The sequence below is a fragment of the Papaver somniferum genome, chromosome 1 (assembly GCF_003573695.1).
Source record: "Papaver somniferum cultivar HN1 chromosome 1, ASM357369v1, whole genome shotgun sequence".
Lineage (NCBI taxonomy): Eukaryota > Viridiplantae > Streptophyta > Magnoliopsida > Ranunculales > Papaveraceae > Papaver > Papaver somniferum.
In genome coordinates, this window is record NC_039358.1 from 41,442,342 (window position 1) to 41,459,325 (window position 16,984).

Genomic DNA, 16,984 nt, shown 5'->3' on the forward strand with positions numbered 1-16,984 from the left:
TGCATGTGGCGTCGTCGCAAGATAGATCAATAATTCTTCTCCTGATTCTTCTTTTTGTAAAATAGTTGTATTCATAAGATGTTCTTTGATCCCTTGAATAGCTTTTTCGCATTCATCAGTCCATTTGAATTTCGCACCCTTCTTGAGTATATCGAAAAAATATTTGCATTTGTCTGATGATCGCGAAATGAATCTCCCCAGCGAAGCTAAATGTCCGTTCAACTTCTGTACATCTTTTATTGTTGCTGGTGTTGGTATGTCACGAACTGCTTGCACTTTTTCTGGATCAACCTGTATTCCTTCCTTTGATACAATGTAGCCTAAAACTTTTCCCGATGCAACTCCAATAGTACACTTCTCAGGATTCAGTTTAATGTTATACTGCCGCATTTGTTCAAAAATCTCCCTCAGGTCCTGTACATGGTCTTTGGCTTCTTTACTCTTTACTAACATGTCGTCCACGTATACTTCTAATGTTTTGTGTATCCATTTAGCGAACACCTTCTCTGCCATTCTTTGGTATGTCGCTCCCGCATTTCGCAAACCAAATGGCATTTTCATGTAACAATATAAACCTCTAGGGGCGAAGAAAGCAGTATGCTCTTGATCTTCTTCAGCGAGAGGGATCTGGTTATATCCTTTGTACCCATCTAAAGACGATACCCTATCATTTCCCGCTGCGGATTCCACCATTTGAGGAATATCTGGTAACAAAAAACTATCTTTAGGGCAAGCTTTGTTTAAATCAGTGAAATCTATGCAAATCCTTATTCCTTTGTTTTTCTTTGGGACAATGACCATATTCGCTATCCACTCTGGGTATTTAGCTTCTCTTATGATTCCTGCATCAAGCATTTTCTGTAGTTCTTCTTCTATTTGGGAATGGTAAGCTGTTGCGATTTTTCTTATTTTTTGTTTAAATGGTCTCACATTCTTGTTAATCTCCAACTTGTGACATGCAATTGATGGATCTATTCCCGGTAACTCATCCATGCTCCCTGCGAAAACGTCTTTATATTCTCGCAAAAGGTTAACAGTTCTTTCTTCTTCTTCTACATCCATCTTGGTTCCAATTCTCAATATTAGAGGTTCTTCTATAGTCCTAACATTTACTTCTTTTGTTGGTTCTGCGGCAGTGTAACTGGACTTGGGTTCTCCCATTGGTGTTGGTTCTTTTAATGTTTTCATAGGTCATTCTCCTTCTTTCGAAATTTCGCTGGGTATTCCCCTGCCTTCTTTTTCCCTTATCGTGTATACTCTAAATTCTTGTTATTTCTTTGCCTCCTTTGCCAACTTTCTGCGAAATTGTTTCTTTTTTGCCCGTCCTTCATAATGCTTTACTTCAATTTGATGACATAATTTTGCATTGTCAACATCTCCTCTGATTTCACCTATTCCATTTGGTGTGGGGAATTTAATACATTGATGCAACGTTGATACTACAGCTTTTATCGCATGTATCCATGGTCTTCCTAGCAACATATTATATGGCGATTCCATATCCACCACGCATAGTGTCACGTGTGTTTCAATCTCTCCTAGTGGAATTCGTACCACTATTTCTCCTTTAGGTTTTGTTGTGGATTTTCCAAAGACATGAACAAGATATGTTGAACTGGACATTTCTTCATCTTTAAATCCCATTCCCCTGAACGCATGATAAAATATTATATCCACTGAACTTCCTGTATCGACTAAAGTTCTGTTCAATATCCATTCTTCCGTGGATTTTGTTGTTGTGCCCTTCTCTTTTCGCGTAATAGGAACTGTAATAACCAATGGAGATGTGTGGTTCAAATTTTCTTTTGGTATTTCTGCCGCCATGAATGTGATTTTTTGCTTTTCCCAATCTTTCAAGGGTGATGTCTTTTCTACCGCCATAACATTCCTTCCTTCAAAATTTCGTTTATGTATTCTTCATTTGATGTTTTCATGGAATTCATTAACCATTGTTTTTGTTATCATATTACACTTCAATCTTTTGTCATCTTCATTGACTCTAATCATTTTCTTTTAACTGGTTCACTGATTTGAATAATCACTTTCTTGATTTGAACAATCTCAACAACAATCTTCAACTTTCGATCTTCAGCCTCCCTGTTTCTAGCGCCATTATGTAGTTGCAGAAAATCCTACACCACACCCCTCATATGATTTCATTAACATTCAACTCATTTTAGATTAACAGTCTTAATTTTATTGATGAATCTTTGAACAATCTTACAAGAAAAGATAAAGGAATCAAGAATAATCACTGCTCTAGATTTTCTCTCTCATATTTACTTGCTTCTCCCCAGAAAAAGATCTCTCCCTTTCCTTTACAACTGAACGACTATTTATAGGGAAGTACATAGTGGATGACAACTAATCTGTCCTTTATTTTCGGATATGTCTTGCGACATTCTCACATCCTTACAAATGTTATTCTCGCAAACTCTCTAATTTTCGCAGGACCATCACATTTTTCTCATGATTTCAGCTGACGTCGTTTATTATGTCATTTCTGAAATTGTTCTGCGACGCTGTTGTGTTGTGTTGTTGATAATTTCGCTGAGACATTATTGCTGCGAGATTCTGATCCTACAAACAGATGAAAAATATTTGCAGTTTACCGGAAAGAATTTGGAGTATCTTGAGAAATTATTGCACTACCATAATATTAATATGGATGATAAGATAGGGGTGAATTTATATTTTGATGGTGATATATCTCAAGTACCTGTAATACTCAGGAAAAGTGGTACACATGCCATCTTCAATCTCAATTGGAAGAAAGCGATCAAGGCTGGTAACCATGGGAATGAGTATAAACGTGATGCTCTTGTAGACGTCTTTGTTGCAGTGGTGGATAGGAACAATATAAACTTCTTGGTGGAGACGACATAAGTCAAAAAAGACCAGGGATGTGCGACTACAAGGAAACCTCCGACACGTCTCTGAAGAAAATGAAGCTGAAAATCAGGGAGTGTTTTAACGTTGGAGTTTGTTGTGATTTATTTCATGTTGTGTGTTTTACTTTTCAACCCTCCTCTTGTGTTCTCCCCTAGTTATTCCTCTATTATCTATTTGGACGTTGTTAGATTTGTGTGTTTTATGGAAGAAATAAGGGTGAAATACAGTTGTACCCCTGTTTTTTTGGGCGCATACAGATGTACCCCCGTTTTTTTCACATTTACAAATGTACTCCTGTTTTGACCGTTTTTTTGAAAAAACGGCTAACGGAAAGTTAACCTCCATGTCAGCAGTTAAATCATCCAACTCACTTGCCAACTCGTCTATTCTTCCACGTAAGTTGTGTACACGTTGTTGGTCCCTTAACAATCAACAGTGCTTCAAAGAGAACTGTAATTCCAAACTCAAATTGAACTTGTGTAAGTCTCAGCCTGTGGAGAAGACAATCAATCCTTACTATTTTCAAAATTGTTCACTTATCAGGTCTAAATCTCTCGTCAATAATTGCATGTTGTTCTTCATTATCATACCCACAGTTGAAGTTTTCTAAATCCTGCTCAGGGTGACACTCATCAGGTTCTTCATTTGGAAGTTGTACAACATACTGATCATCCTCAACAACGCTTGCTGCCTGTGTTGCTTCAAACCAAAAGTCATGATTAAATGTTTCAAATTGTTCTTCAGGTATGTTACCAGCTACACTAGACTGTGTTTGTTGTGTAAATTGAGGAACATATACTTCTTCTTTATCTAAGTCAATGAATAACTTCTTGTTTGTTGCCTGACATTGGTTCTTCTTTCTTAGATAGTCTAGGACTTGTTCTTATAGGAATTTGCTTGGTTTTGCTCACTGGTTTCTTTGGTGTTGAAGACTTTGTTGGTGTAAAATACTTCTGTGGAATAGCTACCTCTGTTAACCCTTCAGAATACTCATGTGGAATGATAACTTGCATATGCAGTGTAGTCCGATTCTCATGTACTTCTGCATTATCCCAAAACCTCCAAAATTCTTCTTCAGTAAGCAATGAATCTGGTAAACAGGGGTCATTATAACATATTAAATCCACTTCCTCATTAGGCTGCAATCTAATTAGGGGCTTGATCTTTTCTTTCAATTGAAGGAGACCCATATCTGTTCTAGCTAACCTTTTGAATTCAAAACTCATCACAGTGTTCATAACCTTCACCTTTATGTCTCTCTTAAGAAACTTATCTTCAACTTCAGGTCTGCACCAAATGAATAAACATAGTATTAGTTCAAATATACATATACAAGGATCATTTACTTCAAACTAACCTCACAAATCAACCAATTAGAGCCATATAGTCCTAACATGACCAATACATTCTCAATTGAAACTTAAACTTCAAAAAAACAGAAACCCTAAAATCTATTCAAAAAACTTTAATCAATCCACACAATCGAAACCCAATCATCAATTACTGCAGAAACAAAACCCATATCCTTAAGAACTGAAAACCCTAAAATCAAACATTTACAGCAACCCAAAATCAAACAAACAAACCCAAAATCGAAAAAAAAAACAGAAACCCTAGAAAAAAGTTTAATCAATCGAACACACAGAAGAACCCAATGATGTTTTTCACTTACCTTTCTCCTCCTTCTTCTTCTTTTTCTGGTTTCTTCTTCTCCTTCTTCTTTCTGCGTCTTAACTTCACCATATTTACTTACTCGTTTACAAACAGAGAGTGGAAAATCGACGTTTCTATCTGAAAAAGAGAGAGGAACAGAGAAGGGGGAAGAGCAACAGAGAGAGGAAAAGAGGGAAGAAGAAGAAAGGGTTTACGAGATTATGACGCTTCTCTCTTCTTTTCCCCCATCTTCATCTAAAACTCTTCCATGGAATACCGTTAATTTTCATAGAGATGTGTTGAAATTCAGATCTATGGTCATCACACATCCACGTGTTGCGTTTCTGGTCCAGCAAGCCCACACGTGTTGGCGGAGAAAACAAAGTAACTACACGTGTTGGCGGAGAAACCATAGTAACTTAGTTGATACCATCAGATATCTTAGGGATCTCCTTGACCTAGATGTGTGTCCGAGATCTGTGACACGTAATACTTAATTATAAACAAACATGTGGCCTCATTTTCACAAATACGTGGCATCATTTTCTCATCTCGGTCAAGATAAATTGGCATATGACCGAGAAATTGACTTTTTTAACGTTTTTGGATGGAAAACATCCAACAGAGGCATAATTGTAAATTGGAAAAAAACGGGGATACATAGTTAAATCGGGTGTAAATATAGGGGTACATCTGTTTATAACCCAAGGAATAACGTTTGGGTATCCAAAGCATATTTCAAACATCCCTGGATGAACCAATATCGACAGAATAATCTTTTTCTTGGGTATATAAATATGTTTGGCCAATCTCCTGAAAATGTTGCTCCTCATAGACCAAAAGATCCCATAACATCAGGATTTGTATCAACTCGTCGAGCTAGTGCTTATGAATGAATCTTGGGACAGACAACGAAGGCGCTGACAGCTAACTGTTGTTAAGTGGCATGCAACAGTTAACAATAAACTCTGCACAAAATTGGAAGCCACGCTTGGATAATTAAAAATTTTACATTATTACACTTCAGAAGAAGTTGGACTATAGGTCTCTGTAGGAAGGCTGGAGACATGAAGGTTAATTTCTGGCCACACTTGCCAAAGAAAGAAGCTTAGCAGCCTATGATTTCAAATAACTTTAAAAGGAAGGGAACCTGATATTCAATTAACAAAGATTTCTGGAGCAAATACATACAGGCTCTTAAGAGGAAATTCTATAGAACTTTGCATCAAAGGAAGGATCCAAACCAATAACATTTAAGAGCTCAAGAACCATTGTGCACATAGGTATAATGAAAAACTCCACTTGAGAAGATCAAACATATATATGCAACCAGAGTATAAACTTGTGCAGGAATCAAACAATTCTGGAGACGCGGACAGAAGAGTGCGCCATCCAACAGCTAGTGCATGAGATCCTGCCATGACGTTTTCATTCATACTTTATGCAACAAATAGAATCCAACACAGAGAAAGAAACGAGAAGGGCCAAAATAGCTAGATAAAAGACTTTGGGTGAAAATTCTAACTTTTTGTCCATAGTGATCTACGTACTTATTCTCACCGGTAGCTATTTCAATGATATTGCCAACAGTCTTTTTTTTCCAGTTATAGTAACAGATATAGAAATGATCCTTCCAGTTAACATCTTTAATTTTAACGAGTATCTCGTCTGTCCCAGGAACGCCATCGTCAAATCTGATAGTATATGTTTCATCTATCAAAGGTAACTTGATACAAATAGTCTCTCTAATCCAATTACCACAGCCACAACTACTATTAGTAGTATTAGTCTTCTCCATGTCACCCTCATAATCATCCATGAATAACCATAACTTTTTGATTTCTCTATCTACAATAGCTATGTGCCCGCTTACTTCTAATAGAGTTATATCCCTATCTTGCATGAATGGGTCTTCTTCAGCCTCTGGTGAATATATAATATCTTGAGGAATTTCTATCGTTCTGAACTTTTCTCTTCCAACATCAAAGGCCACCAAAGACGTACCTTCATAGAAAAGTTCTGTAATTGTCTTACAATCTGTAATAGAATTCTTCTTTTTTCCATGTGAACTAGGCACATGACCTCTACTTACCCAATATATTGAACCTTTTACACAAACGCACTCATTAAAATAGCGGATCCGGTACTGCGGATAGTCTCTCCACGTGTAGTCTTTCTTGTTGTAATTCCGTCCTCCTCCTCCTCCTACAGTCATGACTTAACAAACCTCTTCAACCTCACCAATATCCTTCCGTTGGGCATCCAAATAATGTTTCTTATATATGCAGATAACTTTGTGTTGTTTAGTAGCTGGATCGTAACCAAAACCAGTCCACCAATCACATTTATATCGCCAAATATTAATCTCATAGTCATCTTTCAAAGTAGCTTTGACCCATGGTGTTTCTTCTCCTGTAGTTATATTCGCGACTCGGATATAGCCTTCATGTTTTTTAACAAAACATATTAAGCCATTCAAAGGTCTCATGAAAATTCCCCAAAACTCCGGGGTGTTATAAAGACTCTTATACCTATGACGAGCCGCAACTACTGGTTTATTATGATGATGTTTATTCGTTCTACATACATTTGCCAAGCACAAATCAGATCCCCGGCTCCCTGGGGAGATAGGTTTAGTACTAGTTTTAAATATGAGATCCATAACACCGGGGTCATGACGTTCTTTAGAATTAGTAAGATGTAAATACATAAAATATAAATCATTCTGAATTGAGTTTTGCCAATCTTTACATACCAATTTGAAGCGCATGAGTGATTTAACCGGAAGTCTGCTCAGTATGTCGTTTACGATATCATCACATAGATAAGGAGTAATAGTATTTGAAGGGTTTACTTCACTATCATCACCACAACCTTTGTTTTCTTTGATCATCATATTCTTTGTTTTCTTCCTTACCCGTAGCTAGTTGTTCTACTCAACAGGGTAAACATATATATATCGTTGTCTAGCTATCAGCAAAAACAAGATTCCTAAATACTTCAAATATCAAAACTCAAAAGAATCCGGGTCTAGGTATGACACGTAAAATTGATGTCTAAACACTTCAGGAAACGAGGGAGACCGAGCAAGGAACAAGCCTAGTTAGAAAAAGGTGTTAGTTAAAAATTACACTTAGTGTGTTAATTCCTTATGGCCCCAAAATTATATCCATGACCACTATAGTAACAATAATAATATTTTTATTGTCAGGCCCACAATTAATTTTAGATACCGTGACCCAAAATTATCCGAAATTATTAAAAATCAATACATGTGCATACTATTTTTCAGGCATAACTCGTTATGCAGCCTAATTTTCCAGGGATATAATTGGCAACGCAACTTGGATATAACATATCTAAAAATCCGCGCCTTGTAATTTTACAAATTTTATGTCGTTGGAAATCTTTTTAAGAGAGCTACACAACGAGTACAAACAACAATATCAAATTTTTCTTTTTCACGAAAAAGTCGGAGGTTATCATCATTTTAGAAAAAAATTTCGAAAACTGACTACATACTCATTATGCAGCCTCCAAAACAGACGCATAACACATTATGCAGACGCATAACGAATTATGCAACCATTTTCTCGACTGCATAACAAAGTTATGTATCTATAACGAGTTATGTAGACATTGTTTTGGTTGATTTTATTCCATACATAAAAAAATTGATGCATAATTGGTTATGCAGCCATATTTAAGGATGCATATCAGGTTATGCATCCATTTTCTCGATGCATAAAATATTATGCAACAATTTTCTCGATGCATATTGCATTATGCAGCCGTATTTTGGATGCATATCAGGTTATGCATCTATTTTCTCGACTGCATGATGCATTATGCATCAATTTTCAATTTCACACAAAATAACAAAGATGCCGGATAATGTGTTATGCACTCATAACAACTTCTTCTTCTTCTTCTTCATTGTTCATCATCCCAGCTCAAATAAGCTTTATTATTATTCCCTGTATTTTCTAAATCTCAAATTAACTTTGCTTCCTGTTCTACTTGATTGAAACAATTACAAAACCCTATCTCCATCTCAGAACACATCTCAGATCCATCTTCTCAATCAGAATACCTAATTAAAAAAAAATCATTCATACATCTTTCGGAAATAACAAACAACAAGATCTCGATTCATCTCAGAACATCACCTCAAACCCTAACTTTCGATTTCATTCATCTATTGTTTCCAATCTTCATGTGATTATACTGTCTATCAATATTATTGATCATAAGTCACAGTTGGGAGGAAGAAATGAAAAATAATTGAAGAAGAAATTCACGTGAAGAAGAAGAAGAAGAAAAGATAGGAAGAAACCAAATTTTATAAATTGTGGGTTTGGGAGAAATTTTCTCACGAAAATTGGGTGTGCGCGTGAACTTTTCCGCCCGTGGGTTTCATGGTGTAGAAAATCTGTAGAATGAGTCTCCCTGTAGTTTTCACTAACTAGACGGTATGCCAAGGCCACACGGCCCACACCTACTTTGATAACAAATGGGCTTTTGTAAAGAAGTCTATTATACATTCAAATATGAGAAAATTAGGGGGAGACCCAAAAAAAAAAATTCTCATTGTCAGGCCCACAATTAATTTTGTATACCGTGACACCCATAAATATTTTTGTGACACCCATAATTATCTGAAATTATTAAAACCTGTCTGCATGACGGTTTATGCACCCGCATGACGTGTTATGCATACTGTTTTTTCAGGGATAACTCGTTATGCATCCTAATTTTTCAGGGGTATAATTGGCAACGCAACTTGGATATAACATATCTAAAAATCGCGCCTTGGAATTCTACAAATTTTATATCGTTGGAATTTTTTAAAGAGAGCTACACAACGAGTACAAAAAACAATATCAATTTTTTTTCCACGAAAAAATCGGAGGTGATCATCGTTTTAGGGAAAATTTTCGAAAACCGACTGCATATTCGTTATGCAACCTCCAAAAAAGATTCATAACGATCATTTTCTCGACTGCACAACAAGTTATGTATCTGCATAACAAAGGTATGCATCTATAACGAGTTATGTAGACATTGTTTTGGTTGATTTTAGTCCATACATAAAAAAATTGATGCATAATTGGTTATGCATCCATATTTAAGGATGCATATCAGGTTATGCATCCATTTTCTCGATGCATAAAATATTATGCAACAATTTTCTCGATGCATATTGCATTATGCTGTCATATTATTGGATGCATAACAGATTATGCCATCTATTTTCGCAACTACATAACATGTTATGCAGATATTATTGAGGAGCATGACAAGTTATGCAATCCACTGCTACCAACTTTTCCTTGTATAATATGAGTTTGCCTTTGTCCAACCCACCTTTGATGGCTTTATCGAGATCCAATTCTCTATTGCTGGCGGCAACTACCAACACCGCTCTTTGTCCCTCGTAAGTGGACCATCCCCAATTTGCCCTGTACTTGTATCCACTTGCACATGAATTCATGTTCTCTTAATTTCATGTCTTCATAACATGTATATTCATAAAAATCACTATTGCAATAAGTGAGACCACCAAAATCATTTTTAACTTAGTATTCGCCCACAAGATACATTTTTGGAGTGTCTACATTTCCAAACTATCAATAAATCAACTAAACATTTTGATTTGAAATCTTTATTCAAAACCATGTCTTTGAAGACTTTAAACAAACACAAATTGAGCAAACTTTAACCATGTCTTTATTCAAAACCATGTCTTTGAAGACTATACCAAGCTTTCATCCATCGACTGCAAAGATTTCTTGACGAAGTTGTCTTGTTTCTTCGCTGCAAGCAATCAATTAAGTCAGAACGCTGCTATACGAAGAGTGAAACCATCAGATTTTGTTCATAGGAAGAAATCCCCAAATCAGTATCGAAACTTTGATATCCAATGTTTTCAAACTTTATCCAATGGGTTTGTGAAATACGATTCATTGAAATCAAATATACATTCAAAACTCGTTTTAAAACTTGCGTTGAAGAGGAAATCAATTCATGAGTTTTGTAAACTGTTTCCAAAACTTTGCTTAAAAATAACCATATATAAAAATTGTATGAGTAGAATGAAGAAACAAGAGGAGGATTTATCTTTTAGGATCGATTGTTGATGTAGCTCTATTTCGATTTCTGCTTCTAAACAGTTTCTTCATCTCTGAATCAATTTAGGAAAAGAAGAACAAAAGAAAAACGAAGAAACAATTTTAGAAATTCTGGGTGTGGGAGAAATTTTACCCCAGAAAATGGGTGCGCCCCTGAACTTTTCTGAGTGTGGATTTCACAGTGGGAAAGATCCGAAGAATGGGTCTCCCTGTAGTTTTCACTTTAAATATTTGGTTTTGAGGGCTTATAAGATGACGAAATCTAATCGACAAATAGCAATCAACAAAATCCTTTATAATACTAATTTTTTTAATGACTAGAATATTATCAATTAATTAGTACATGATTGATTAACTAAATTGAAGTCAGTGATTTGATTAGACTAATAATTTGATTTATAATTAGTGTAAGAAAATCAAATTATTTTAATATTTTTTCTTTTTAAAATTAAACTTACGGTTGGGTTTCCTAAATGTAAATCGTAAATACGGTTGGGAGTCCATGTTTTACCAACCGTAGATAAATCATAATGTTGGGTTTCCTAACCGTAAATCATAAATACAGTTAGGAGTTCATGTTTTCCCAACCATAAAAAATCATTACTAAGGCTTGGTTTTCCAACCGTTTTAAGTTCTGAAACTAATTTTTAAAACCCTAGTTTAATTAAATCTAATTTATTCACACAATCAACAACAAAAAATTGGTGGGTTTTTAATTCTTACCCAATTAAAATCATTGTTGGCTAAGATAAGCATTTATTCTATTTTGTGAACCAACCAAATTGAAGAAGAAAAAAATGGTAGAAGAGGAAGAAGATGAAGAATCGTGTTCTCTCTTTTCTTCTAGGTTTAGTTTTTGATTTTAATTAGAATTAGATTAGGTAATTAGGTAAGTTGTCAAAGAGTATTTTTGTGTTTTCGTTTTAAAATAGGTCCTCCTTCATCCACATTTAGGATATTAGAGTCTATATGAGCCCTCAAAACCAAATTTTTGGAGCCCTTATAATAGGCTTCTTTGTAAAAGACCTCAATTGGCTTCATTAACCATGTGAAACAAAAAGATTATTCCAATGAACATAGTCACGATTTGTGTTATAATCTGCTGAAAGAATTGTTTTAGTGTTTGTAAGCATCCCCATATGATATAGGACAGCTGAAGCAATCGAAAAAGGTTAGTAACACAAGGAGAATCCACTCCTTAAAAAAATTAACTCACTCAAATCCAAGAGATACGAAAACTCTAATCCAAGAGTCAGAGACAATGATTTATAACCGATAAACAAATCAATATTATAATCAAGATAAGCGAGCAAAAGCTCCTTTACAAGAACGATTTAACTGATTCTTATATTGCTACCTAAACACTAGCAAACCCTTAAGATTAAGACTTACTAATCATAAAAGATCTTTCGATATATAATGCTTAACAAAAATACTAATATATTATTTCCTTTTATTGGACTCTTACTAACATAGGGAAGATATGCATATAACCCAGAAGTTTGGAAACTTCTTATCAGCCACCTTGTCGCATCTGGATACATCCCGTATCAGGCTTCCCCACCGCGACTAAACTCACCCTGAGTTTACCCCATTACTGGAAGCCACCTTACCTCCATAACTTCCAGCAGCACTAACTCCTACAAGTTTATTAGGAAGCGTTCCCTTTTCCTCTATGATTGATTGTCGCTTGGTTGGTAGTAATGTCACCTTCGTTCCCCTCCACTAGAACTCATATACACCCTCCCACGGAATAGAGCATCCACATCATACTGCCAAGGTCGTCCCAAAAGAACATAACACGAATACATGTCTATCACTTCACAGACAATAACATCACGATAAACCTTTCCAAAGGCAATTGGAACCTTGCAAACTCGTTCAATTCTGGTTTCTAACCCGGTTTTATCCACCCGACACGATAAGGATTGGGGTGTGGTTCCGTCGGTAAACCGATCTCTCGGAATAGCTTCCACGATATAAGATTTTTCGTACCACCCTTATCAATAATAAGGTCATATACCTTTTCTAGAATGATGCCTTTGAATTTAAAAACCTCATGTCTTTGAGTAACTTCATCAACTTGAGTCAGGAGTACCTTTATTTTTTGCTATCACGTTGTAGCACTTTTCTTACTATTAGGATAGTTGCTCCAACGTCATCAGCATAAACACTATCAACTTCTTCATCTTCTTATGTAAATTTGGACTCGGCCATCTTGTTGTCGCCATCAACTAAAGTTGTTTGTCGTCGTTTAGGACACTCGTTTGAGTGATGTTCAGGTAGTCTACAACGGTAGCAAACATCTGCCATTTGTTTGGCATAAGGATTGTTGTTCCTCCTTGTTGTTGGTGCAGTAGATGACTCGATAGAAGGACCCTTGCTGTTAGATAAGGACTGATGGTTGTTATTAAAAAGCCCTGTAAACCCCTCAATTGTTGGGTCTACACCATCCTTCTAGTTCGAGTTCTTCCTATATTCGGCTTTCACTCCTGTCTTGTGTTGTCGTTCGATCTTTTCAATAAGAGCTGTTAGAGCATAGCTCGGTCAACCTCGCATGCGTTTCTATCTCAAGCATGTTTGTCAATGTTAGTGGTCAAAACTATAAGTCTTGATTTCTAGTCTATTATAGCTAAGTCTCGGACTAGGTTAGAAGGTGTAGTTGAGATCAAGGACTTCATGGCGATTCATCAGACAAGAAGAAGAACTACTCAAGAAACCGGTGGAACTTCTCGACAAAAAGGTATGTGAAGACTTGAACTCATCTGTCACTCCAAAGTCTATTTATTCTATCTCCTACTTCTTGAGACGGAAGTCGTATGCTATATATATAGACTATGATCATACACATTAGATATTTCGAGATGAGTATATCTCGCTTATCTATATCTCGAAATGTGTGTTGGTAAAACGTTTCGCTTCGACCATAGTTTTCTTTACCTAGTGACGAAAGTCATGAATGTTTCAATCACTTTGAAAATTGCTTTGATGAGAAATAGTGTAACAACTATATAACATCCTCTAAGAATGTTTCAATGATTGGAATAAGAGTTTAGATTACATAACCATGGATTCCTTGAACCGAATTTGTATAACTTTGTTGATCAAGAGAAATCGGTAGGATTGTGGAATTGGCTTGCCAAGTCCGCGAACTCGGTTGGCGAACCCAGTCCGCGAACAGGCGGAAGTTCTCATCCCGAGAATTTCTGCTGGGATTTCCAATATAACTCGTTTGCTGATAAGTCTGCGAACTCAGTCCGCGAACCTAGTCCGCGAACTGGCGGAAGTTCTCGACCGAGAATTTCTGCTGAGTTTGGAAAACTCAACCGATTGTACTTAAGTCCGCGAACTTGTTTGTGAGCTTAAGTGGTTATGATCTAAAGATGATTTCTGAACATAGATATTAAATTATCAAGGAATGCTTTATGCAAACCGTGGCTACAATGTTCATGAACCGATTCAATCGAATCGAATCATCTTTGTTTCAATTGTGTCTTGTGTAGTTACATAAGATCTCATAGCAATTGAACAACTCTTTAACTAGTTCATGTGATCCATTTGAACTAGTTATGGTGAAAAAGAAAATGGTTGGTATGAAACACTCATATGGTTAAACTTTGGTTACTGTATTGAACCAACATACGCGTACACGTTTGGGCATGGTTTTCACAAACCCAGTAAACGTGTATGGTATTTTGTATGACAAGCTAAAGATTTCGATCTAACGGTTGAGAGATATTAGCTTGAATCTAAATCAGGTTTTCATCTAACGGTGGATATGGATTGCTTAGTAACTAAGGCAAAACCCTGATTTGAAGTCTATATATAGGGGACATCTAGCAATGGGCAAAACTAATCCCCACACGTCTGTGTGCTACTAGTGCGCTCGCTAGAGTCAATCTCCATTAACTCTTGAGTTTCTTCTCTAAGCTCGAGTTAACGACTTAAAGACTTCATTAGGATTGTGAAGCCAGACCGATACTACGTTATCGTAGTGGTGTGTTCTGATCTTGCATCTTCTATCGTATGAGTACAATCTTTGATTGGCTTGAGATCGTGAGAGTTCTCCGTTAGGCAAGATAAAGTAATCACAAACATCTCCGTCTCTCTGTTTGTGATTCCTCGACAAACCGCCTGTGTAGTCAGGAAGGATTGTTGAGTAGGTGATTGATTAATCTAGGATGTTCTTAAGGAGTATAAGACCGGATTATCAATCGGTTTCTGATTCACCTAGATTTTATAATCGAAAGCCGAAACAGAATTAGGGTTTATCTGTGGGAGACAGATTTATCCTCTTTGATAGACTTTTTTGTGGGAGACAAATTTGTTTATTGTTAAGCCTATGGTTGTGTTCGTAGAAACTCTTAATTGTGGGTGAGATCAGCTAAGGGAATCAAGTGCGCAGCATCCTGCTGGGATCAGAGACGTAAGAACATAATTGTACCTTGTATCAGTGGGAGATTGATAGGGGTTCAACTATAGGCCAGTCCGAAGTTAGTTTATAGTAGGCTAGTGTCTGTAGAGGCTTAATATAGTGTTTGTTCAATCTGGACTAGGTCCCGGGGTTTTTCCGCATTTGCGGTTTCCTTGTTAACAAAATCTCTGGTGTCTGTGTTATTTCAATTTCCGCATTATATTGTTTTATCTTTATAATTGAAATAATACAGGTTGCGCGTTTGATCTAATCAATTGGAAATCCAACCTTTGGTTGTTGATTGATATTGATTGATCCTTGGACATTGGTCTTTGGTACCGTCCAAGTTTATCTCTCTTTAATCAAAGACTCGCAGTTTGCTTGAGTACGATTAAATTGAGGGATAGAGATATTAACTCCTTGAGATACTTTTATCTTGATTGAGTCTGACTGTCTAGTTTATTCTCTAGAAAAGTATTTCGAAGATTGTCCATACAGATTTCTAAACGAAATATTGGGTGGTGTTGTTAGACCCCGTTTTTTCAAGATCCACAACTTCTGCTACGGTGTATATCATCTGCAAGTACAGGCTTCACTAATCTCAAGCCTCAAACCACTGATGTACCTATAAACTAGTTGGTCTTCAGTTTCGGGAAGGTTAACTCTTGCACCAATCCGGTAAAATTCCTCGGTGTATTCGTTAACTGATCTCCTTCCTTGCGAGCGTTGTTGGTAGATTTGAAAGAGTTTCTGCGAAAAATCCCGAGGGAGGAAATGAACCTTCATCATACGTCGCATTTGGGGCCATGAGGTGATTGCAGGTTCTCCTTTAAGCCTTCTGTTGTGTTTTTTTTGTCTCCACCATGTCCCAGCCCCTCCTTTAAGCTTGTAAGCGACCAGTTTCACTCGCTTCTATTATATAATTCGCATACACTCAAAAAAATTCTCAACAGATGCAATGTAATCAAGAAATCCTTCCATATCAATCGTTCCGTCGTAACTTAGAACATACAATTTCATCCTGTAGGCAGAGCTTGGATCACCTACAGCGCGAAAAGTATTATTTTGATACGCGTCATCAAGAAAAATTTCATAACTTGATTCATACTCGTACCCAATAGGAGGAATACCTCTAAACCCTGGAAACTCCTTCTTTGGAACTATCCGTTCCAACAAAAAATTCTTTGGGTTTGATTCAAACTCTTCAAAATCACCAAAATTATCAGGCACAAAATCATATTCAGAAAATCCATGAACATCACATCCATCCCTTTGCCGGTAATCGTCATAGTAAGGGTTTCGAATTGTAGTACCTCTATAATGAAAAATGTTACCTTCAGGAGTTTTGGGGTTGAATCTTTGAAGTGGCTGTTGATACGGTCCACGTGCATCTCGATCTCGATTGAATCTTTGAAGTAGTTGTTGATATGGTCGGCGTTCTTCACGATTATTTTTTCCTTTCTCAACTCGATCCAGTCTCAAAAACTTCAAGGAATCTTGTAGTTCCTTTAAGATCTTTGGGTGAGCAGTTATGGCTTCACCAAGAAAAGCAATAATAGGATCTTGAGTTTCAATCATCACCAACATCGGATCTTTGTTGGTACTCTCCTCAATAGGTTTCTCATTAGGTTTTGCACCACCTTCATTAGCTGTTTTTGTTGGCTTAGTCATGAAATCCTAGGCAAAGATGGGCAGCAGAAAAGAACTGTAACTCTGGTAACACCTGATATAGGACAGCGGAAGCAATCGAAACAGGTTAGTAACACAAGGAGAATCCACTCCTTAGAACAATAAACTCACTCCAATCCAGGACCTACGACAACTCTAATCCAAGAGTCAGAGATAATGGTTTATAACCGATAAACGAATCAATATTATTATCAAGATAAGCGAG

The 16,984-nt window shown here is 36.5% G+C and overlaps 1 protein-coding gene across 1 annotated transcript; it reads right to left on the bottom strand.

The window, feature by feature from the left end:
• Window positions 1-6,763: 6,763 nt before the first annotated feature.
• LOC113292694 (putative F-box protein At3g52320) lies at window positions 6,764-7,441 on the bottom strand. The gene has a single exon (XM_026541596.1). It carries the CDS (start codon window positions 7,439-7,441, stop codon window positions 6,764-6,766), a length of 678 nt encoding a protein of 225 aa, XP_026397381.1.
• Between the last annotated feature and the right edge of the window lie 9,543 nt (window positions 7,442-16,984).